Raw genomic sequence first — 24,221 nt, forward strand, 5'->3', positions numbered from 1 at the left:
ATCGATTCTTAATCCAAAAAAAATCGAAAAGAATCGATTCTTAATCTTCAGAATCGTAATCGGATCGATTCTTGAAATTTGAATCGATTCCCAGCTCTATTCCTATGTAAATATGAGCATAACTGTTGTGCCACAGCTTTTTCAAGGATCTTGGAAATAAAGGGGAGGTTTGATATTGGCCGATAATTGGACAGCTGACAGGGATCAAGGTCAGGTTTTTTAATCAGGGGTTTGATAACTGCTAGTTTAAAGGATTTGAGTACATAGCCAATCATAAAAGAAGAATTTATTATTTTTAGAAGCGGTTCAGTTACTCCAGGTATTATCTGTTTGAATAGATGTGTAGGTAAGGGATCTAGTACGCAAATTGAGGCTTTTGATGTAGAGACTAATGAAAGTAATTCAGTTTCTTTAAGGGGAGTAAAACATTCTAACTGATGGTGTGATACAGTTATATAGTTAACTACAAGGTCACTTTCATTGTCTGACCTTAAATTAGTAGTTTGAATTTTTTGTCGGATATTCTCAATTTTGTCATTAAAAAAATTCATGAAGTCGTTGCTACTACATACTGCAGGTGTGCATGTGTCTATAGTGGACTTATTCCTGGTTAATTTTGCTACAGTATTAAATAGGAATCTAGGATTACAGTGGTGCTTGAAAGTTTGTGAATCCTTTAGAATTTTCTATATTTCTACATAAATATGACCTAAAACATTATCAGATTTTCACATAAGTCCTAAAAGTAGATAAAGAGAACCTAGTTAAACAAATGAGACAAAAATATTATACTTGGTCATTTATTTATTGAGGAAAATGACCCAATATTGCATTTCTGTGAGTGGCAAAAGTATGTGAACCTCTAGGATTAGCAGTTAATTTGAAGGTGAAATTAGAGTCAGGTGTTTTCAATCAGTGGGACGACAATCAGGTGCGAGTAGGCACCCTGTTTTATTTAAAGAACAGGGATCTATCAAAGTCTGATCTTCACAGCATATGTTTGTGGAAGTATATCATGGCACAAACAAAGGAGATTTCTGAGGACCTCAGAAAAAGCATTGTTGATGCTCATCAGGCTGGAAAAGGTTACAAAACCATCACTAAAGAGTTTGGACTCCACCAATCCACAGTCAGACAGACTGTGTACAAATGGAGGAAATTCAGACCATTGTTACCCTCCACAGGAGTGGTCGACCAACAAAGATCACGCCAAGAGCAAGGCATGTAATAGTCAGTGAGGTCACAAAGGACCCCAGGGTAACTTCTAAGCAACTGAAGGCCTCTCTCACATTGGCTAATGTGTTCATGAGTCCACCATCAGGAGAACACTGAACAACAATGGTGTGCAGGGCAGGGTTGCAAGGAGAAAGCCACTGCTCTCCAAAAAGAACATTGCTGCTCGTCTGCAGTTTGCTAAAGATCATGTGGACAAGCCAGAAGGCTATTGGAAAAATGTTTTGTGGACGGATGAGACCAAAATAGAACTTTTTGGTTTAAATGAGAAGCGTTATGCTTGGAGAAACGAAAACACTGCATTACAGCATAAGAACCTTATCTCATTTGTGAAACATGCTGGTGGTAGTATCATGGTTTTTGCCTGTTTTGCTGCATCTGGGCCAGGACAGCTTGCCATCATTGATGGAACAATGAATTCTGAATTATATTAGCGAATTCTAAAGGAAAATGTCAGGACATCCGTCCATGAACTGAATCTCAAGAGAAGGTGGGTCATGCAGCAAGACAACGACCCAAAGCACACAAGTCGTTTTACCAAACAATGGTTAAAGAAGAATAAAGTTAAATGTTTTGGAATGGCCAAGTCAAAGTCCTGACCTTAATCCAATCAAAATGTTGTGGAAGGACCTGAAGCGAGCAGTTCATGTGAGGAAACCCAACAACATCCCAGATTTGAAGCTGTTCTGTACGGAGGAATGGGCTAAAATTCCTCCAAGCCCGTGTGCAGGACTGATCACCAGTTACCGGAAACATTGAGTTGCAGTTATTACTGCACAAGGGGGTCACACCAGATACTGAAAGCAAAGGTTCACATACTTTTGCCACTCACAGATATGTAATATTGGATCATTTTCCTCAATAAATAAATGACCAAGTATAATATTTTTGTCTCATTTGTTTAACTGGGTTCTCTTTATCTACTTTTAGAACTTGTGTGAAAATCTGATGATGTTTTAGGTCATATTTATGCAGAAATACAGAAAATTCTAAAGGGTTCACAAACTTTCAAGCACCACTGTATTTTTGTTATCTTCTATTAGGGAGGAGAAATATGTTGATCTCGCAGCACTAAGAGCTTTTCTATACTTCAGGAAGCTCTCCTTCCAAGCTAATTTGGACACTACCAATTTTGTTTGATGCCATTTACGTTCCAATTTTCGAGTGGTCTGTTTTAATGTGCGAGTGTCATCATTATACCATATATATTTTTGTCTCTGATCATTTTCCTTTTTAGAGGAGCTACATTATCTAAAGTATGGCGGAATGTTGACTGTAAGCATTCAGTTGCCTGATCAATTTCTGCAGGGGCTGACAGTGACCCAATCAAAGTTGACAACTCTGGGAGATCATTTATAAAGCTCTGTGCAGTAGTTGACGTGAAAGTACGTTTAATACAGTAGCATGGTGAGGTGCATATATTATTACTCAGATATAGTTTGAATGAGATGAGGTAATGATCTGAGATAACTTCAGACTGTGGAAGTATGACTATATTGTCTACGTTTAATCTGAATGTTAGTATTAGATCGAGGGTGTGACCACCATTATGGGTCGGTCCTATGACATTCTGCTTAATCCCTACTGAATCTAAGATGGACACAAACGCTGTTTTTAAAGGGTCTTCTGGGTTATTGAAGTGAATATTAAAATCTCTGACAACTAAAGCTTTGTCTAAGGAAATAACCAGATCTGAGATAAAATCTGCAAATTCAGAAAGAAACTCAGAATATCGCCCTGGGGGCCTGTAAATAATAAGCAATGGAATTAACTGGGTAGACTTATTTTTCGAGGCTACATACATTATATGAGTATGAAGAACTTTAAATGTATTAAATTTATAACCAGGTTTTTGTGTTACACCTCGATAATCGTTATAAATAACCGCAACGCCTCCTCCTCTGCCAGTTAGACGAGGCTGGTGTATATAACTGTATCCAGGAGGACTCGGTTAATTTAATGCTATATATTCATTTGGCTTAATCCATGTTTCAGTTAAACAAAGTGCATTAAACTCCTGATCAGTAATGAGTTCATTAACCATTAGCACTTTAGATGTAAGAGATCTAATATTTAATAGCCCCACCTTTAGATCAAAGGTGCTGGCAGCAGCTGTACAGTCAGTATGATCTAATTTTATATTGATTAGGTTACTGGACCAAACTCTCTGAAAATTTCTACCTTTTTGTTGAGCTCGGGGAACAGACACAGTCTCAATGTAGTGGACCCTGAGTGATGACTCTGTGCAGCTAGCAGACAGTTGGTTTAGCCTGTTCGTCTGCTCCCTGGCCTTGGCTCTGGATTGTCAGAAATTAACTACACTGTAAAAAAAAAATCTATCATTTTAACAGGAAAACCCTGGCAGCTGTGGTGACCAGAAAATCCCTGTAAAAACTACAGCACCCCAGTGTAAACTTTACTGGTTTACAAAATTTAACAGTGATTTGAACAACTAATATATGTTTCGGGGTTTACAGTGCTGTTCTGTATGCATTTCACATAGTTTTACTGTAAATTTCACAGTCATTTTTTACAGTGTAGGCCTGTTCTGAGACTATGACCTATGCTGCAGGAAATGAGAGCAGCACCTTCCCGAGTGGGATGGATACCGTCCTGCCCTAACAGGCCAGCAGTGCCCTCAAAATTAGCCCAATTATCTATAAAGCCCACACTGTTTTCAGAGCACCACCTGGACAGCCAGCAGTTCAGCGACCATAACCTGCTGTAAGCTACATCGCCACGCCGCATTGGGATGGGGCCAGAGCATACTACAGCATTGGACATCGCTGTAGATAGTGAAACCAGTTAACCATCTACTATGTCAGATGTCCAAACAGAGTATCATTAGTGATGCCGGTCAACTTGTTGACAAATGTTCTCAGTCAATGTTTAAAATTTTCCATTGAGACTATAGTTTTTGAGTGCAACTTGGTTTCATTGTAGCTTCAGTGTTTTTCAGTATTTTTGGATAGTTTTCATATGTCATAGCTTCACCATAAGTGAGTCAGAGTCCAGGTATAGGGACTTGTTTCTATGTGTTGGATATGGTTTATGTGGGGTGTAGACTGCATCTTACTTCCAGAAGCTGGTAGTGAGTTTGGTGCCACTCTCCTTCCACTTCATCCATTTGGGGATACTTTTCAAGTTGGAGTGTATACACTCAAAAAAATAAAACATTGGATTTACTTAACCAAGTTATGGCAACCGGTCCCACGAAACTGTGTTAATTTAGATGTATTGAATACAGTTATGTTTTGAATAACTCAACATAACTGTATTCAATACATCTAAATTAACACAGTTTTGTGGGACTGGTTGCCATAACTCGGTTAAGTAAATCCAATGTTTTTTTTTTTTTTTTGAGTGTATGTAACCATGTCGTGTTTGGTTTCTTTTGAGTTGAGGTGAACATAATGCCTTGCACTTCTGTAATTTTGGGCGAAATTCAGTGGGGGTGGGTGTAACAGAGTTAGAAATAACCTCTGATGAATTTCTGCAAAATAGATGTGCTTCTTACATATGCATATAGTTCTGAAGGCACCTGATGGATTACTACTGCAACTGCATAGCTTGTGTTCCTCTTGGCAAACCGTACTTACCCCAGCAAAGAAAAATGCTTCCTTACTGGAGGTAGGTACATTGTAATAATGCTGTAACCTATATTTGTACTTTTAACCTTCTATGGTTGTGCATGCCATAGTCTATGAGGTGTATTTTGATTAGGAGTATTACTATTATGTAATTACAAAGTTACAGATGGTTACATGTAAAAATAGTAACTTTATTTTAAAGTAGTATTTCTTACCACATGTTGAACAAACTATTGCTACACTGTAAAAAAAAAAATGGTTGACAGAACTGAAATTATCTAGGCAACGTGATGCATTTGTTTTTTTGAGTTCTCTTTACCTAAATAAGCCAAAGGTTGACACAACACAGATTTGTGAATTCTGCCAACCTTTTGTTTTTAATAATACAAACTCATTATACTAAGTTTGATCAACAAAGACTTTCAGTTTCATATGTAAAATCTAACTTCTACCAATTTTGTTTTTTGAGTTCTAACAATTTTCACCACACCCCATCATTCAACACAACACAAAGTGTAGTTAAAAAAAAACCCTTTTATTCACCATTTTGAAAATTTCACATTACAATTGTGAATTCACAGACTCGTGCCCTATGAACAGGGCTTCTTGAGAACTGATCTTCTTAAGAACCGGTCTTTACTCACATTAGAATTGGGCCCAATGAACTGAGCTGCTCAAGAACAGTGTGTATGAGAGTATGGTCTGAGAATGAAGCTCGTTGGGCTTGTGGAGAAAGGAAGGAAACCCCGTAGTAGGCGTGTCAATGAACATAAAGTAAGAAAACTTAAAACTTCTTGTTAGAGAGTAGGACAGTCTTTAGAAATTTGAGGGAAACTAAGAAAAACTTGTTTTGCTTAATCAAGTATCTTTGTTAGTTATTTTCTAAGAAAAATGAGTTGTACAAACGTGAGTTTGTTTGTTAGATGTCAAAATTGTTTTTCTGAGTCAGTTTACAATAAAATTGTGAGCTTGAACAACAACTGTCATTTATATTTTTTACAGTGTAGTCAACTAGCCATATTATTGCTTGGCTTGCTCGTGGTCATATCATTTTTCAGTAATAATTTTAGACAGTAATTTTTTTTTTTACTCTCATTGTAGAGATTTGAATGCATATGCAGTTGCGCAACACTGATGTTTGCGTGTTGCTGATTTTGTACCAAGTAGGCTACGTTTCACATGGGCTTTGTATTGTTGCATGAAAACCTCCTACCGGAGTTAACGTTATGTATTTTAGCACGTTCTTTGTGAAATGGAGACGTTCTGTCTGCGCGGGTTAACTGCATTTCGTGTCCTATAGTAGCCCACTGCGAGTGTACAATTGTCAACAGAATGAATGTAGATTGAATTTATCTATTCTCAATGTAATTAAAGCAATGTTGATGTAGGGCTTTGTATCCTGGAAATATTGTAAATTGCGTTGGACATAAAATGGTGTTTAATTTGCCGTCTATGAATGGAATGCTATCAAAGAATATCTTGCTGTCTATGAATGGAATGTTATGATAGAATGTTATTTTAGAATGTTTGAGTATTTGCAATAGGCGGCACGGTGGTGTAGTGGTTAGCGCTGTCGCCTCACAGCAAGAAGGTCCTGGGTTCGAGCCCCGGGGCCGGCGAGGGCCTTTCTGTGTGGAGTTTGCATGTTCTCCCCGTGTCCGCGTGGGTTTCCTCCGGGTGCTCCGGTTTCCCCCACAGTCCAAAGACATGCAGGTTAGGTTAACTGGTGACTCTAAATTGACCGTAGGTGTGAATGTGAGTGTGAATGGTTGTCTGTGTCTATGTGTCAGCCCTGTGATGACCTGGCGACTTGTCCAGGGTGTACCCCGCCTTTCGCCCGTAGTCAGCTGGGATAGGCTCCAGCTTGCCTGCGACCCTGTAGAAGGATAAAGCGGCTAGAGATAATGAGATGAGATGAGATGAGATTTGCAATAAATGTAAAAAACACTATACAATCACATACTAGACTGTATAGGATAATTTACACATTATAAAGTGTATATTTTTATTTGTCTTTTGCTAAGAAAAAAGAAAAAGAAAAATGCTTCCTTGCTGGAGAGATTTGAATGCATATGCAATTGCACAACACTGATGTTTGCATGTTGCTGATTTTGTACCAGAATAAACCAAAAACTGGAGTGAGAGCAAGTCCTGTGTAGATGTACCATTCTTCCTACACTATACATGCAGCAATCAACTGACAAAGACAACCCATTACATAAGAAAACGTAAAATTGTATCATCTTGTAACAAATGTTAAATATAAATGTTTGCTTTAGACACAAGTGTATGTTAAAGCACAGTGAATCTACTGCTTATGTTGAAAAGTGAAAAGCAGCTCTGACAAAGCCATCATTTCATACCAACAGAAAAACCCAAGCCAACTGTGAGAGTGAATCCTCAGCGCTCTGTCTACCCTGGAGACACCATCACTCTGAGTTGTGAGCTGCAGCAGTCGACTGGGTGGGAGTTTCAATGGTACAAAAATAAACAGCAGTTACAGCTTCTGAACAGTGAACAAGCAAACAAACTTAACATAACAGTCAGTAATGCAGGAGAAACAGCATACCAGTGCCGTGCACGCAGGAGAAACTACTACTATTACTACACAGTGTTCTACGAATACTACAACACAGAGTTCAGTGATCTTGTCAAGATTACAGGGAGAGGTATGTCATAATTTTTCCCCCTTTTCACCATAGGTTTGTTCGAAGGAGTAAAAAAATGCTGTTTAATTACTAGAATTCCTTGTTATTCCGGAATGTTCAAAATAATCTTGAAAGAGACATGTTTTAAAAATATTTGTCATTTATGGCTGGTGAGATGCAACATAATCCAAAAGAAAAATCAAAAAGAGGTAAAACTATAACTTTAAGTTTTCCAACATGGAAAATTCTTCAGGACAGAGAAGTTCATGCTTTGTTAAAATGAATAAAAAATACACAGTATACAATACACCTGAAACCAGAAATATCAACTGTGTGAGAAATGAAACAAATTATCTTCACTTCCTTACAGTCTAAACACAACATACTGCATTGAAGAATGAGTAACAAATACTATATGTAGTCAAGTGTTATAATACATGTATATTCTTTAACTACTGGTAGCTCAATCTTACCACCTAAGGTATACAATGCAGGCTGAAAGAAGACAGAGATGTGATTTACACTCAACCAAGAATTTACTGAATAGGTCAATCACTAAATAAAGAATAAATAAATCAATAAAGTTGGGGGGTGGCATGGTGGTGTAGTGGTTAGCACTGTTGCCTCACAGCAAGAAGGTCCTGGGTTCGAGCCCAGCGACCGACGAGGGCCTTTCTGTGTGGAGTTTGCATGCTCTCCCCATATCCGCGTGGGTTTCCTCCGGGTGCTCCGGTTTCCCCCACAGTCCAAAGACATGCAGGTTAGGTTAACTGGTGACTCTAAATTGACCGTAGGTGTGAATGTGAGTGTGAATGGTTGTCTGTGTCTATGTTTCAGCCCTGTGATGACCTGGCGACTTGTCCAGGGTGTACCCCACCTCTTGCCTATAGTCAGCTTGCCTGTGACCCTGTAGAACAGGATAAGCGGCGACAGATAATGGATGGATGGATAAATAAAGTTGGCTGGAAGCAGCTGTAGAAGCAATCACCAGTTAAGAGCAACACTTTATTATTTAAAATATTTAGACAAAGAATTATACCAAAAAAAAAGCCTAAAGGACCCAAACTAAGCTGGAACAAGAAGACAGAATCATCTATATCCCCCCGCCGTATACCAACTATATACCAAGTTTCAAGATATTATTTGTCACATTTTTCAAGTGGGGCAGCACGGTGGTGTAGTGGTTAGTGCTGTCACCTCACAGCAAGAAGGTCCGGGTTCGAGCCCCATGGCCGGCGAGGGCCTTTCTGTGCGGAGTTTGCATGTTCTCCCCGTGTCCGCGTGGGTTTCCTCCGGGTGCTCCGGTTTCCCCCACAGTCCAAAGACATGCAGTTTAGGTTAACTGGTGACTCTAAATTGACCATAGGTGTGAATGTGAGTGTGAATGGTTGTCTGTGTCTATGTGTTAGCTCTGTGATGACCTGGTGACTTGTCCAGGGTGTACCCTGCCTTTCTCCCATAGTCAGCTGGGATAGGCTCCAGCTTGCCTGTGAGCCTGTAGAACAGGATAAAGCGGCTAGAGATAATGAGATGAGATTATATATATATATATATATATATATATATATTTACTATATATATATATTTACTGTAAGTGCAACTTATCAACTTTTCATGGGGGCAACCATAGCCTGAATATTAGAAAAGCAGTCTTGGGCCCAAAGGGTTTGATTCCTGAGACTGACAGGAAAAATGTGAGGATAGTTGAGTGAATGAACAGCACTTTCTCCTTCTCTCTGATGAAGTGCCCTTGAGCAAGGCATCTAATCCTCAACTGCTCCCTGGGAGCTGTGACATAGATGCCCAGTGCTCTGGTTATGTACATGTGCTTATTGCTTACTTGTGGGTGCATGCATGTGTCCACTGCTCCTTGCATGTGTGCTGTGCATGTGAGTGTACATGTGACAAAAATAAAAGGCTTTTCTTTTCTGGAAAGGGGGTGAGTACATTACTCAGAGTGAACAGAAATGTGTTCTAAACAGATACATATAGGAGGTGCACTATACAAGTTTTTTTTTGTTTGTTTTTTAGACAGCTCGACAAAAATGCAAACCCTTTCAGTTTAAATTAAAATACTGATACAAATATGCCAATTGAGAGCAAAAAATCAGATACAAGATCATATGCTGTCATTGTGTCACACTGCCAGTAAACACAATGCAAATAACATATCTGGAAAACAGGAAAGAGTTAAATCACACTGAAACCCTGTACAAGAAACCAGAGGACAAATCCAAAAGTCTAATTAAAAGAAACTATTAACAATAAAGCCACAAACTAAACATGGCTCTGAACTTGCACAAACCCTGGAGCAGAGTCTTACACTGAATGCCCTTCCTCCTGCAGCCCTCCCATTTCTGGGCTTGGAAAACAACCATTCACACATATTACATAACTGGCATTGAGCAGATGCTCTTATCCAGAGCAGCCTGGGGAGCAGTTAGGTGCTTGAGCAAGTGTCTTGCTCAAAGGCATTTCAGCCATTCCTGTTGGTCCAAGGAATCAAACTGGTGAAAATTAAAAGCTGCTTCTCTAACCATTAGGCCATGGCTTCCCACAGTCACATGTGGCGACCCCTGCTGTTGAGGCAGCAGTTTCCTGATGAAACTTTGGTTTGTGGGCTGGGTTTGGTGATCAGGGGCACCTGGGCCCAGTGTCCTAAGATTATAAATACCCATGATTGATTTATTCTCACTCTCTCTCCTCTCTCCAGCAGACATCCCATGAGGTGATGTGGCTGCCACAGTGTTTTCAGTTCATGTATTTGACAACACACATCCATTATATTTTACACACATGCACACCCTACACTACTGATAATACTGATGTCCATATTCTATTTTGTAATGTTTGTTCCACTTTTCGTTGTTGTATGTGAAATTAATAAACATGTTAAACCTTCTAAAATTGGTGCAACTCCGGTCTTGTCATGGCCCAAAGAGCCAGGTTGTGACAAATGGGTGCTCATCCAGGATCATTCAGATTAAACAGAAACAGAGACGCCTTCCCTACTGCCTAGGGTGACCAGACGTCCCGACAGTCCCGATTTGGGGTTGTGTGTCCCGAGTCCCGACAAAAGTCTGTCGGGACACGGATATGTCCCGGTTTTCGCCACTCGCGATGTTTGCGACTGAGCAGCGTGGGAATCATTAGCGGAGAAATGTCTGCATTTACTATTTTGATGAATTGACAGGAATCGCAAACTTCCCTGGTTACTGCCCCCTGGCCCTGTGGCTTGGGTGCTTATTTAGCCACATTATTCCAGACAACAGAATGTGTTGCCATGCAACAATAAAATAAACATTAACTGGCGCAAATGTTCTTTGTCTAGCAGCTAGCAGCAGTAATGCCGCAGCAATTATGCCGAAAAGAAAATGTACCTTTTCCAAAGATTTACAGGGCACCTATCCCTTCCTCCGAGAGGTGCAGAACAATGCGCACGAAGCCCACTGCACACACTGTAAGTGCTTTGTTCTTGTACTGAGTTGGGTAGCCTATGCTGCAAATGCTGTGCGCTCCTGTGGGGGCTTTCCTCGGGCTGTCGCCCCTCTCCTCCTTTACTGCTGTTTTGTTTGAGTGTATATTTACGGAAGCCGAGAGAGGCCCTTCATATAATCTTTTTTTTATTCACCTTGTTATCCCGAGATAACGACATAATTAATTCAGGATCTCGAGAAAACAACACAACTAATTTGAGATCTCGAGAAAACAAAACCGTTATTTCATGATCTCAGCTGGATCACTGTATCTCCGTCGGTAGAGACGAAGCCAGGCCAGTCTTCTGCGGAGGTGCCGCGGACTAATTTTGAAATTATCCCTTATTAAAAGACTTAATGCAATCTCTCCCTGTGTCAACCCCTGATCAAAATATTGCCTTATTAGGTGATCGATTATTCCAGACATTCTAATGACCAAAGTTGCGTCTATACAGAATGAAAAATATCCCCAAAGTCAGCATATCACAAGTCTCTTGGCGCACCTGAATGAACCATTTCTCAGCTGTTTACTCGAGATCATGAAATAATTGTTTTGTTTTCTCGAGATCACGGAATAACGGTTTTGTTTTCTCGAGATCTCGAATTAGTTGTGTTGTTTTCTCGAGATCCTGAATTAATTATGTCGTTATCTCGGGATAACAAGGTGAATAAAAAAAAAGTATTATATGAAGGGCCTCTCTCGGCTTCCGTAGGTATATATTCTCAAATCACTTGTCTATTTTTTGTTTCTGTTTAACATACCATTCTGACAGTTTGGCCATATTGCTGTGTTGAACAGCTTCCTTCCATTAAACAGCACCTTCCATTAAAGTGTTCACTTTTGTACACATCTTCTTGCTTTATTCATTCAGTTGTGGGGAATGGTTAGTAAGGTTGATTCTGACCTAGGCTATGTTGAGGTCACATGTCTACTTTTTTAGTTCATGTATAGTGCATACAATTTTAGAGATATAGCCTACATGTGCATATGCATTCTTCTTGGTATTCTCACAAACAGGTGAAATAAATCAGTTTAAATTTGGTCTATGGACATAGCCTGGCCTATTCTCAGCCATTACAAAATCTGTTGTCTGACCATGATTTAACTGATCTGTATACCACTATGCTACTAGATAACAAAATGCCTGTTTGTTTTATTTCATGTGAGATGTTGATAAATGTGAGCTTCAACAAAATGATAAGAGCACCTCTCTGAGTGTCACGTTTATGTAAAAAAAAAAGGTGTGCGTGCGCGAGCATGGTCGCGTGCAAAAGTGTCCTGGTTTCAGACTAGGGAAATCTGGTCACCCTACTACTGCCACACTCACGGTGCTCTCTCCTGGCTCACAACCTGGCTCTTTGGGCCATGACAAGACCGGAGTTGCACTGATTTTAGAAGGTTTAACACATTTATTAATTTCACATACAACAACGAAAAGTGGAACAAACATTATAAAATAGAATATGGACATCAGTATTATCAGTAGTGTAGGGTGTGCATGTGTGTAAAATATAATGGATGTGTGTTGTCAAATACATAAACTGAAAACACTGCGGCCACCACATCACTTCATGAGACATCTGCTGGAGAGAGGAGACAGAGTGAGAATAAATCAGTCACGGGAATTTATAATACAAACAAAGTAGTAGCTCTTGGCGGCTCGTCCGTTTGTGGTTGGTGATTTGCTGGATCATTATGTATATAGATTTTTGCAATACATGTCCATGTTTACGCATTTATCAGCTAATGAGGGTCTGGTGCACATTTGGTTCGGTGGTGATCGCCGTTTTGTCTCCGTGTTACCAGAAGTTTGGGGGATCACGCTGGATTTTGAAGGTTTAGCATCTGTAGAAGCATTTGGATTTGTTTTTGGAGGGTTTTTTTCCTGCTTTTCTCTTTTGGCAGAGGTGGTTGTGTGTAATTTAAGGAGAAAGTAAGTGTTGCCGCCCCGATACGCTGTATTTGGAGTTTCTCTATTAGACTGTAGTGGCATTTCCCTTTTGGGTTACATCAGGGTTTTTTTCTTTGTGTAGTGTTGTGGCAATGTGGTTAGTGTCAGCTGTCTATGGATGGTTGTCTCGGGAGCACGTCCATGGGATCCTGCGTGGTGGCCTGCTTGCAGGTGGCTTCTCAGACCCGTTGGTTTCTAGTGCGTAATTATCCACCACAAGCTGCATGAAGACTAGGGGTGAGTTTAGTAAGATTTTGGGTTAGGCAGTTAGGGGGAATACTCCTTGGAGTAAGTTGCCTCATTTGTGTGAGTCTGGGGGGTAATACTGTGTGTCCTGTTTGGTCTGTTATGGCTTCCTTTTCAGAGTTTTTTGATGCAGGCTTGGTGGGATTCATTAATAGCTGTACTAAAGAACAGTTGTTACAAATAGCCAAGCATTATAATATCAATGTGGCAGATATAAAATGCAAGGCTGATGTTAAAATTATTGTTTTGTTTACTTTAGTGGAGAGTAGCGTTTTGAGGACAGGAGTTTTTGTCAGATGTGGCAGCTGTGCCAATGCCTGTGTTGGTGTCTGCACCTGTGTCAGGGCTGACTTTTGCGCAGCAGAAGGAACTGCTGATGTTACAGTTTGAGCAGGAGAGAATTTGGTTGAAGGTAGAAATGGAATGGCAAATTGAAATAGAAAAGGTTCGGCAGCAAACAGGAAAAATTAGACAGGACTTGCAGCAGTATAAATTGAGTTTAATTCGTGATGGTAAGCTTTCACATAGTGTCAGAGGAAAGATTCTCTGAGTCGAGGCAGGTTACGTTTGATGTTGGGGCTAATTTGCATTTAATGCCCAGGTTTAATGAGAGGGATCCTGATACTTTTTTCACTTTGTTTGAGCGGATGGCAGATACGAAAAATTGGCTTGACGCTGACAGGACTTTGATGCTTCAGTGTGTCCTTACTGGTAGGGCCCAGGAAGCATATTCGGCGCTGAGTGTGAGTAAGTATATGAGTTGTGCTAAGGTAAACTCTGCTGTTTTGAAAGCATACGAGTTGGTCCCTGAAGCTTACTGCCAAAAGTTCAGGAATTGGGAGAAAAGTGATAAACAAACTAATGTGGAATTTGCTGTGCCATTTCAACCCCTGGTGTTCTGCGATGAGTGTTGACAGTTTTTATGGGCTGCGAGCCTACCACACAGATTTAATACTTGTCATTTTTAGGGCATACCTAACAACATGTGTTTTCTTTCTCTCTCTCTCTCCCCCCCCCCCACAATCTGTCCCTCTGAGTTACATGTTGGTCCTGGGATTGAGATGCTGGCCTCTTCTGCCCCTCGGACCTGCTTGATCCATCCTGGTGCCCTGTGTCTGGTCAGAGTTTTATCGCACCACTCCTGTGAAGGACGGCCCCATGAGGACAGTTGAGGGTTATACCTGGAGGATGCTCTGGACTCTTACAGTAATGCTTTTATGGCTGAGGACTACAGTTGTCTTGCTAAGTTTAGGACTGCAGTTATCATGAACAGTTTTGCACTCAAGTTTCCATCAATGAAGAGTTATAACATCAACGAAACTGTCCTCACGTTAAAACTGTGAATATTATAGTCAGGCTGTCTGTTGTTGCCCAAATGAGGATAGGTTCCCTTTTGAGTCTGGTTCCTCTCAAGGTTTCTTCCTCATGTCGTCTGAGGGAGTTTTTCCTTGCCACCGTCGCCACAGGCTTGCTCATTGGGGATAGATTAGGGATAAAATTAGCTCATGTTTTAAGTCGTTCAAATTCTGTAAAGCTGCTTTGCGACAATGCTTATTGTTAAAAGCGCTATACAAATAAACTTGACTTGACTTGACTTGGAACAATTTAAAAATTCAATTCCTCAGCGCAATGTGACTCATGTAAGTGAACAGAAAGCAACCACTGTACATACAGCGGCTGAGCTGGCGGATGATTTTGTGTTAACGCACAAGAGTGGTTTTGGTGAGGTGTGTTCGGCTAGTTATGAGAGACATGGAGGTAACAACCACGGTAGCTCTCCTTACTGTGCCCAGTCTTCAGTAACAGGTCCCGTGCATGTATTTAAAGCCTCACATGTAAGAGATGATGGTGCCAGAGGTGGTTTATGTCATTATTGTCAGGGCATGGGTCACTGGAAAGATCAGTGTCCTGTGCTGCGGAGTAGGAATAAACGTAGATCTTATCAACCTGCTCCAGCTCTAGCCCTGTCTTGTTCCAGTGCTCAGGGACCAAGTCCTGAATGTGTTGGTCCAGAGAGTGATGATTTTGAGCCTTTCATTGCTGAGGCTGTAGTTTCTCTGGTGGGTAGTGAGGAGTGTGTGTCTATAAAGTTTTTGAGAGACACAGGCACTAAGCATTCGTTCATTTTGGAATCAGTGTTGCCTTTTTCACCTGCAACAGAAACGGGGGATTTTATTCTGATGCAAGGTATGGAGATGGGTTTGGTACCTGTACCTCAGCACAAAATGGTGCTTGATTGTGATCTGGTGCAAGGTGTTGTTATAGTGGGCATGCATCCAGCATTGCCAATTGATGGGGTGGAAATGATTCTGGGAAATGACCTAGCTGGTGGCGTGGTATGGGCTAGTGTGCCACCGTCTCCTGTGGTTACTTCAAAGCTAATGGTAACTGTCAGGCCAGATGAGTGTGGTCGGAAATATCCAGGTGTGTTTCCAGCCTGCACCGTGACCCGTGCACAGCGTGCTAGGGCTGCTTCTTATTTTAGTGGAAAGCAAAAGGAGACGAAAGTTGTGATTCCATTACCTGATCTTCCCCCATCCATCCCCCGGGCGGAGTGAGGTAAAAGTCAGCAGTTTGATCAGTCTTTGTCCAGTTTGTGGACCAGCGTTTTGTCTGAGAGTTAATTGGGAAATGTGGCTCATGGCTATTTTCTCCAGGATGACTTGCTTGTGAGGAAATGGGTGCCTTGTGAAAGCGATTTTGTTGGTGAGCCGGTGTTTCAGATTGTTGTGCCTGAAAAATTCTGTGACACAGTATTAAAGATTGCACATGACAAATCAGATCATTTGGGTGTGAGGAAAACTTATGACCGGGTCTTGCGATATTTTTTTTGGCTGAAGTTAAAGCATGATGTTTCTAATTACATAAAATCATGTCATACATGTCAACTTACAGGTAAGCCGAGTCAGTCAATCAAGCCAGCACCTCTTTGTCCCATTCCAGCTATCAGTCAACCATTTGAGCATTTGATTATAGATTGTGTGGGACCCTTACCAACCTCAAAGTCTGGTTGTTCTTACCTGCTGACTGTGATGTGTCAGACGACAAGATATCCTGCAGCATATCCTTTGCATTCGATTTCTGCAAGATCAATAGTCAAGGCGTTGATACAGTTTATTTCCATTTTTGGCATTCTGCATGTGATTCAGAGTGACCAAGGTTCTAATTTTACATCGCACTTGTTTGCACAGGTGTTGAAGCAATTGAAGGTGAAGCATAACTGTGCGTCTGCTTATCATGCACAGAGTCAAGGAGCATTGGAGCGTTTTCACCAAACATTAAAGTCCTTGTTGCGCACGCACTGCATGGAGATATAGGGAGAGATTTGGAGGAAGGCCTACCTTGGTTGATGTTGTCAGTCCAAGAAGTTGTGCAGGAGAGCACTAGGTTTAGCCCCAATGACCTTGTTTTTGGCCATACAGTGCATGGTCCCTTAGCAGTCCTGCGGGATGGCTTGGGTGACACTAATCCACCCAAGAATTTGATAGATTATGTGAATGGTTTTCACTATCATTTGTACACAGCGGCTGAAAAGGCATATGAAAATCTAGAAGTGTCTCAGTCTAAAATGAAAACTGTGTATGACCACCAGACAGAGCGTCGCCAGTTTAGTCCTGGAGACCAGGTTTTGGCTCTCACTCCAATTGTAAGTTCACCATTTCAAGCAAAGTTCTCAGGCCTGTACACTGTGGAGCAACAAGTTTCAGAGCAGAATTACTTCATTTCCACTCCAAAGCATAGGAAGTCTTCTCAGCTCTGTCATGTTAACCTGTTGAAGCCTTATTATTCACGTGATGTTATTGTTGTGCCCGAGTCTAGTGCATAGAGTTTAGGTGCCAGTCCAGTACTTACTGTTGGTTCTGTGTCCCCAGCTTTGCAGGCTCCACATACTGTATGGTGAACAGGGAGGAGGTGAATGTTCGAGCACCTGATGACCCTGTGATGTGTGGTAGGCTAAAAAATTCAGAGACGTTGTGTAATTTGGAGAGTTTGTTTGCTCACTTATCTGTGGTTCAAAGTAGTGAGCTGATGGAGTTGATCAGGGAGTATTTAGTTCTGTTTGGTGATGCACCATCATGCACACACCTGATAGAACATGATATTGATGATGGGGACAGTACACCAATTAAACAGCGTTTCTATAGGTGTGCACCACACAAACAGAAAGTAATGGCATCTGAGATCAAATATATGCTGGACAACCACATTGCAGTTCCATCGTCATCGATTTGGGTGTCACCGTCTGTTGGTCGATAAATCTGATAAGTCTCCTAGATTCTGTACTGACTATCAAAAAGTAAATAAGGTCACTAAGTCAGATTCATTTCCGTTGCCTCGAATGGAGGACTGCATAGATCAGGTTGGTGCAGTGAAATTTGTGAGCAAGTTTGACTTGCTAAGGGGGTACTGGCAAGTTCCTTTGTCTGCTTGTGCTAGAGACATTTCTGCGTTTATAACGCCTACCGAATTGTATGAGTACACTGTGATGAGTTTTGGATTACGGAATGCACCCGCAACTTTTCAGCGGTTGATGAATATGGTTGTGGTAGGTCTTGAAGGCTGTGCAATTTATCTGGACAATGTGGTTATCTTCAGTGACACTTGGGATGCTCATGTCCAGCGCGTCTGTGCCTTGTTCAGCCATTTAGCTGAGGCACGACTCACAGTCAACCTGGCGAAGTGTGAGTTTGCCAGGGCGATGGTGACATATCTTGGCCGGGTGGTCGGATAGGGGCAGGTGCGCCCAGTTGATGCTAAAGTCAGAGCTGCTGTGCAGTTTCCCGTTCCAGCTATGAAAAAGGAGTTGATGCGTTTCCAGGCTTGGTCGGCTATTACAGGAGTTTTTGTAAAAACTTTTCAACTGTAGTCGCACCATTGACTGACCTGTTAGATTAGATTAGATTAGATTAGATTAGATTAGATTAGATTAGATTAGATTAGATTCACTTTATTCATCCCACATTGGGGAAATTCACGTGTTACAGTAGCAAGAAAAAGTCAAACAGATAACAAATAAAACTGAAATAAAAATTATACAAACGAAGGATTAAATACAGAGGGCTATTTGAATCATCTACTGTGAAAAAGTATAGAAAAGAAAAAATTGCCTTATTGAGAGGCTCGGAAAAATTGCACATTACAGGTAGACTCTGTACTGTATATATACACACATATATACATAAATAACATTTTATATATATATATATATATATATATATATATATATATATATATATATATATATATATCTGTTATGTAGGACTAGGTGTTGTTATCCCAATAGATACTTAAGGCACCGACGAGACACTGTGGCCATCAAATGAGTGATGGCATCCTTTGGGTTCTCAAGTGGGCGCCCTCCTTCTTGGGTGTTTTGCTGATAGGCCCACGACACCTCCAGAGGGTTCAGCAGTGAATCCCAGCATCCCAGGTTCACTCCCATCAGCCATCACACACTTGGAGCCCCATGTCAGGTCCTTCCTCCTGGTCCACACCCACTGGCTCCCCTTCTCAGCAGCCTTGGAGAGATTCTTGATTGCCTGCCTGTGGGCCTTCCCTCGCACCCCCATCTCCCTGAGTAGCCTATATGTTGAGGTGGCTATGAATCCCCTGCAGCCTACTTCCACCGGGCGTACCTTCACATTCCAGGCTTGTTGCTTGGCATCTGCTGCAAGATCGGCGTATCTCAGCTTCTTCCGCTCATAGGCTTCCTCTACCGCCCCCTCCCATGGTACCGTGAGCTCAATGATGTACACGAGCTTGAGTGAGGAAGACCACAAAACAAGGTCTGGACGCAGGTTGGTGGATGCAATTTCCGGTGGAAAGCACAGCTTTTTGTCCAGGTCTGCCAGCATTTTCCAGTCCTGTGCTCTACCCAGCTGCCCAATGTCCGCCCTACTGGTGATGGTGAAGCTGGCTTGACCCTGCCAGACAAAGAGTGTTGGCTGCCGGTGGGATGGCGGGGGAGGAAGTGCATTTGTGCTCACCCGCTGGCATTCCAGCACTGCAGCAAGACATCTTAGTACCTGGTTGTGTCGCCAGGTGTAGCGACCTTGGGTGAGGCTAGTCTTGCAGCCCACTAAAATATGTTTTAGTGTTGCTGGGCTTGGGCACAAGGAACATGTGGGGTCATCGCCATACCATTGGCTTAGGTTTGCAGGGGAAGGTAAGACATCGTATGCAGCCCTGATGATAAAGCTTGCCCTGAATGCCTCCATCTCCCAAAGGTCTTTCCAGGAGAGCTTTCTCTTCTCTACTCCTTCCCATGCCAACCACTGCCCTTGCTTTGCCTGTGACATGGCTTGTGTGCGCCTTGCTGCTTCCTCTTCCAAACGTACCTCTTGAACCACCAGCTTGTGTCTCTGAGCTGGATTGGCCTTGCTCCAAGTCGGTCTGCTAGAACCAAGGCCAAGACCACTCCTCCCCTCCTGAACATGTCCCACGATGTCACGGTGCCGGAGTGCTGCCTTTGCCTGCTCTGTTGCAGCCAGCGGGGTCCAATTCCTCCCAGTGGCCAGGATGGGTGCTACTTGGGCCACAAATGGGTCACGGGAATCTTGGAGCGTCATCTCCAGTCTGACCTTGGCGCGCTTGTACTCCTCTGCAAGGCTGGTGATGGGAAGTTCCAGCATCCCTCTGCCATAAAGCCCAATGCTACTGAGGCACCTAGGAAGGCCAAGCCACTTCCTGACATAAGAGTTGACCAGCCTCTCCAGTTTTTCCACCTTTGAGAGTGGAACCTCGTAGAGGGTTAGTGGCCAGAGGAGACATGGCAGGAGTCCATACTGCATGCACCAGAGCTTGAGCTTGCCAGGAAGCAGGGTTCTATCGATGTTCTCTAGGGCGCTGGCTATGTCCTTCCTGAGCTGCTCTACTTGCTCTTTGTCTTTGAGGGAGGCATCATACCAGCGCCCCAGGCTCTTCACAGGCTTCTCAGAGACCGTTGGGATGGGTTCATCGCCAATGTGGAAGTAGTGGTCTGACAGCTTCCCCTTAACAATGGAGATGCTTCTGGACTTGCTCGGCTTGATCTTCATGCGAGCCCACTCAATGTTCTCTTGAAGTTTTCCCAGAAGCCGTGCTATGCAAGCCTTGGTCACAGTCAGTATTGTGAGGTCATCCATATAGGCCCTGACTGGGGGCAGCCTCAGCCCAGGTCTTATTTGCTGTCCGCCCACCACCCATCGAGAAGCCCGTATTATGACCTCCATGGCCAGGGTGAATGCCAGTGGGGAGATGGTGCAACCGGCCATGATTCCCACTTCCAGATGTTGCCATGTTGTAGTGTACTCTGCTGTCGGCACACAGAGCTGGACGTCCTGGAAGTAGGCCTTGACCAAAGTTGTAAGGGCTGGTGGAACTCTGAAGTACTCAAAGGCTGTCCACAGGAGGTCGTGAGGGACCGAGCCAAAAGCATTTGCAAGATCCAGAAATACCACATGGAGATCTGTCCCCTCCCTCTTGGCGAGCTGGATTTGATGCCAGATGATGCTAGCGTGCTCCACACATCCTGAGAAGCCCGAGATGCCTGCTTTCTGGATTGATGTATCAATCAGGTTGTTTCTTTGCAGATAACTTGCCAGCCTTTGAGCCACCACGTTGAAGAAGATTTTTCCCTCGACATTTAGAAGGCTGATCTGGCGGAACTGGCCAATTTCTGAGGAGTCCTTTTCTTTGGGGATGAGGATCCCTCCGGCTGTCCGCCAGGATGTTGGAATCTCCTTTTTCCACACAACCTTCATCAGCTTCCAGAGAAATTGAAGGACACCTGGTGTGTTTTTGTAGAGCCTGTATGGAACTCCATTGGGGCCTGGAGCTGATGCGGCCCTTGCTCTATGCACAGTTTTGTCCACTTCACTCCACCTGGGTGGACTGATGTCTAGCTCGTGCGCCGGTGTGTTGAGTGGTGGCATGTCAGGTGGGAGTGCAACCTTTTCCTGGTGTCGGTCATCTGTGCAAGTTCTTTTCAGGTGTTCTTCCAAGGCAGCCTTTGATGCAGAGAGACTTCCACTCTTCTCCTTTGTGAAGAGGCTCTTCACAAATTTGAAGGGGTCTTTGTAGAAGCGTGATCTTGTTTGCTCTTTCCTTCTGCGTTTCTTCAAGAGATTCTCTGCTCTTCTCAGTGTTACCAGCCTGCCCTTGATCTCTTCCTGCAGAGGAATATATATATATTCATATAAGTATGCATAAAAATAGTTTAAGGCCTATATTATTACACATAATAATTGCATCGATGAGAGATGGCAGAGGTAGTAGTGGTGAAGTAGTGCAAATATAATGACAAACAGGTTATTGGTGCTACGTTACAAGTTGTGGGTGTTATACAGTCTGACAGCAGCCGGTATGAATGACCTGCGGTATCTCTCCTTCTTACACCATGGGTGTAGCAGTCTACTACTAAAAGAGCTGCTTAAAGCCCCCACAGCCTCATGTAGGGGGTGAGAGGGGTTATCCATTGAGGTCAGCTTGGCTAACATCCTCCTCTCACCCACCTGTTGAAGGGCAAGGTGAAATTTGTGTGGTCTCCTCATTGTCAAAGTGCGTTTGAGAATGTGAAATCCCTCCTGTGCTCGGCTCCAGTCTTGGCTGCACCATGCTTGAATGAGCCATTTAAGATCCAGGTAGATGCCAGTCAAGTGGGTGCAGGGGCAGTGTTGTTACAGGAAGAGGGGGGGAATTGATAAACCCGTGTGTTACTTCTCGAAAAAGTTCAACTCATACCAACTGAACTATTCAACAATAGAGAAGGAAGTGTTGGCTCTCATTTGGGCGTTGCAGCACTTTGAGGTTTATGTTGGTACTGGGGGGGAACAAGTAGTTGTATATACCGATCATAACCCATTGATCTTTTTGAGTTCGCTGCACTGCCCAAACCAGCATCTTATGCAGTGAACTTTGTTCTTGCAGGGCCATAATTTAGAGGTCAGACACATTAAAGGCAAGGACAATATAATGGCAGATGCTTTTTCTCGTGCCCCTGTGGATTAAATAGTCTTAGAACAGAAGTTATGAGGGTTAATATTGTGATTATAAACTGTTGCAAATTTTGTCATTCTTCCCTCTGTTCCCGTCTCCCTCTTAAAATGCTTCTTTTTCAGGTACCTGGTTGCAGAGGTGGGGTGTAGGTTCAAAGGGGAGGTAAGGTAGTAGTTTGTTTTTGTTTGTTTTTTGGGTTTGCGGTGATCCCTGTTGGGACCCCGTCTTAAGGGGGAGGGTGTGGCGACCCCTGCTGTTGAGGCAGCAGTTTCCTGATGAGACTTTGGTTTGTGGGCTGGGTTTGGTGATCGGGGCACCTGGGCTTGGTGCCCTGAGATTATAAATACCCATGATTGATTTATTCTCGCTCTCTCTCCTCTCTCCAGCAGACGTCCCATGAGGTGATGTGGCGGCCACAGTGTTTCTTTATTTTCAGTTTATGCATTTGACAACACACATTCATTATATTTTACACACATGCACACCCTACACTACTGATAATACTTATGTCCATATTCTATTTTGTAATGTTTGTTCTATTTTTTGTTGTTGTATGTGAAATTAATAAATGTGTTAAACCTTCTAAAATTGGTGCAACTCCAGTCTTGTCATGGCCCAAAGAGCCAGGTTGTGACAAATGGGGGCTCGTCCGTTTATGGTCGGTGATTTGTTGGATCATTGGGTATGTAGATTTTTGCGATACATGTCTATGTTTACACATCAGATAATGAGGGTCTGGTGCACGTTTGGTTTGGTGGTGATTGCCGTTTTGTCTCCGTGTTACCGGACATTTGGGGGATCGCACTGGATTTTGAAGGTTTAGCGTCTGTGGAAGCATTTGGATTTGTTTTTGGAGGGTTTGTTCCACTTTTCGCTTTTGGCGGAGGCGGTTGTGCATAATTTAAGGAGAAAGTAAGTGTTGCCGCCCCGATACACAGTATTTGGAGTTTCCCTGTTAGGCTGTAGTGGCGTTTCCCTTTTGGGTTATGTCGGGGTTTTTTTTCTTTGTGTAGTGTTGTGGCAACATGGGTAGTGTCAGCTGTCTATGGATGGTTGTCTCGGGAGCATGTCCGTGGGATCCTGTGTGGTGGCCTGCTTGCAGGTGGCTTCTCAGACCCGCTGGTTTCTAGTGCGTAATTACCCACCACAAGCTGGTGTCTGCACCCGTGTCGGGGCTGACTTTTGCACAGCAGAAAGAACTGCTGATGTTACAGTTTGAGCAGGAGAGAATTCGGTTGAAGGTAGAAATGGAACAGCAAATTGAAATAGAAAAGGTTCATCAGCAAACAGAAAAAATTAGACAGGACTTGCAGCAGTATAAATTGAGTTTAATTTGTGATGGTAAGCTTTCACATAGTGTCAGAGGAAAGATTCTCTGAGTCGGGGCAGGTTACGTTTGATGTTGGGGCTAATTTGCATTTAATGCCCAGGTTTAATGAGAGGGATCCTGATACTTTTTTCACTTTGTTTGAGCGGATGGCAGATACGAAAAATTGGCTTGACGCTGACAGGATTTTGATGCCTCAGTGTGTCCTTACTGGTAGGGCCCAGGAAGCATATTCGGTGCTGTGTGTGAGTAAGTATATGAGTTGTGCTAAGGTAAACTCTGCTGTTTTGAAAGCATACGAGTTGGTCCCTGAAGCTTACCGCCAAAAGTTCAGGAATTGGGAGAAAAGTGATAAACAAAATAATGTGGAATTTGCTCGTGATTTGCTATGCTATTTCAACCACTGGTGTTCTGAGATGAGTGTCAATAGTACACTGTGGCAGAAAACAAAAGTGAAGGATTCAATGTTGCCTTCATGCATTAATGGCCATGATGAACCCTCTACAAGTAATTATAAATTGTTGCAAATTCTGTCATTCTTCCCTCTGTTCCTGTCTCCCTCTTAAAATACTTCTTTTTCAGGTATCTGGTTGCAGAGGTGGGGTGTGGGTTCAAAGGGGAGGTAAGGTAGTAGTTTGTTTTTGTTTTTGTTTGTTTTTTGGGTTTGCAGTGATCTCTGTCGGGACACCGTCTTAAGGGGAGGGTGTGGCGACCCCTGCTGTTGAGGCAGCAGTTTCCTGATGAGACTTTGGTTTGTGGGCTGGGTTTGGTGA

The 24,221-nt window shown here is 42.7% G+C and overlaps 1 protein-coding gene across 1 annotated transcript in view; it reads left to right on the top strand.

Annotated features, from left to right (window-relative positions):
• Positions 1 to 24,221, top strand: part of LOC132885935 (titin-like) — a 605,367-nt gene that overhangs the window by 53,666 nt on the left and 527,480 nt on the right. Inside the window, exon 4 of the mRNA XM_060920468.1 lies at positions 7,193 to 7,492. Coding sequence (XP_060776451.1) covers positions 7,193 to 7,492 — 300 coding nt within the window. The remainder of the gene's footprint in view (positions 1 to 7,192; positions 7,493 to 24,221) is intronic.

Source organism: Neoarius graeffei, chromosome 1, assembly GCF_027579695.1.
Source record: "Neoarius graeffei isolate fNeoGra1 chromosome 1, fNeoGra1.pri, whole genome shotgun sequence".
NCBI lineage: Eukaryota > Metazoa > Chordata > Actinopteri > Siluriformes > Ariidae > Neoarius > Neoarius graeffei.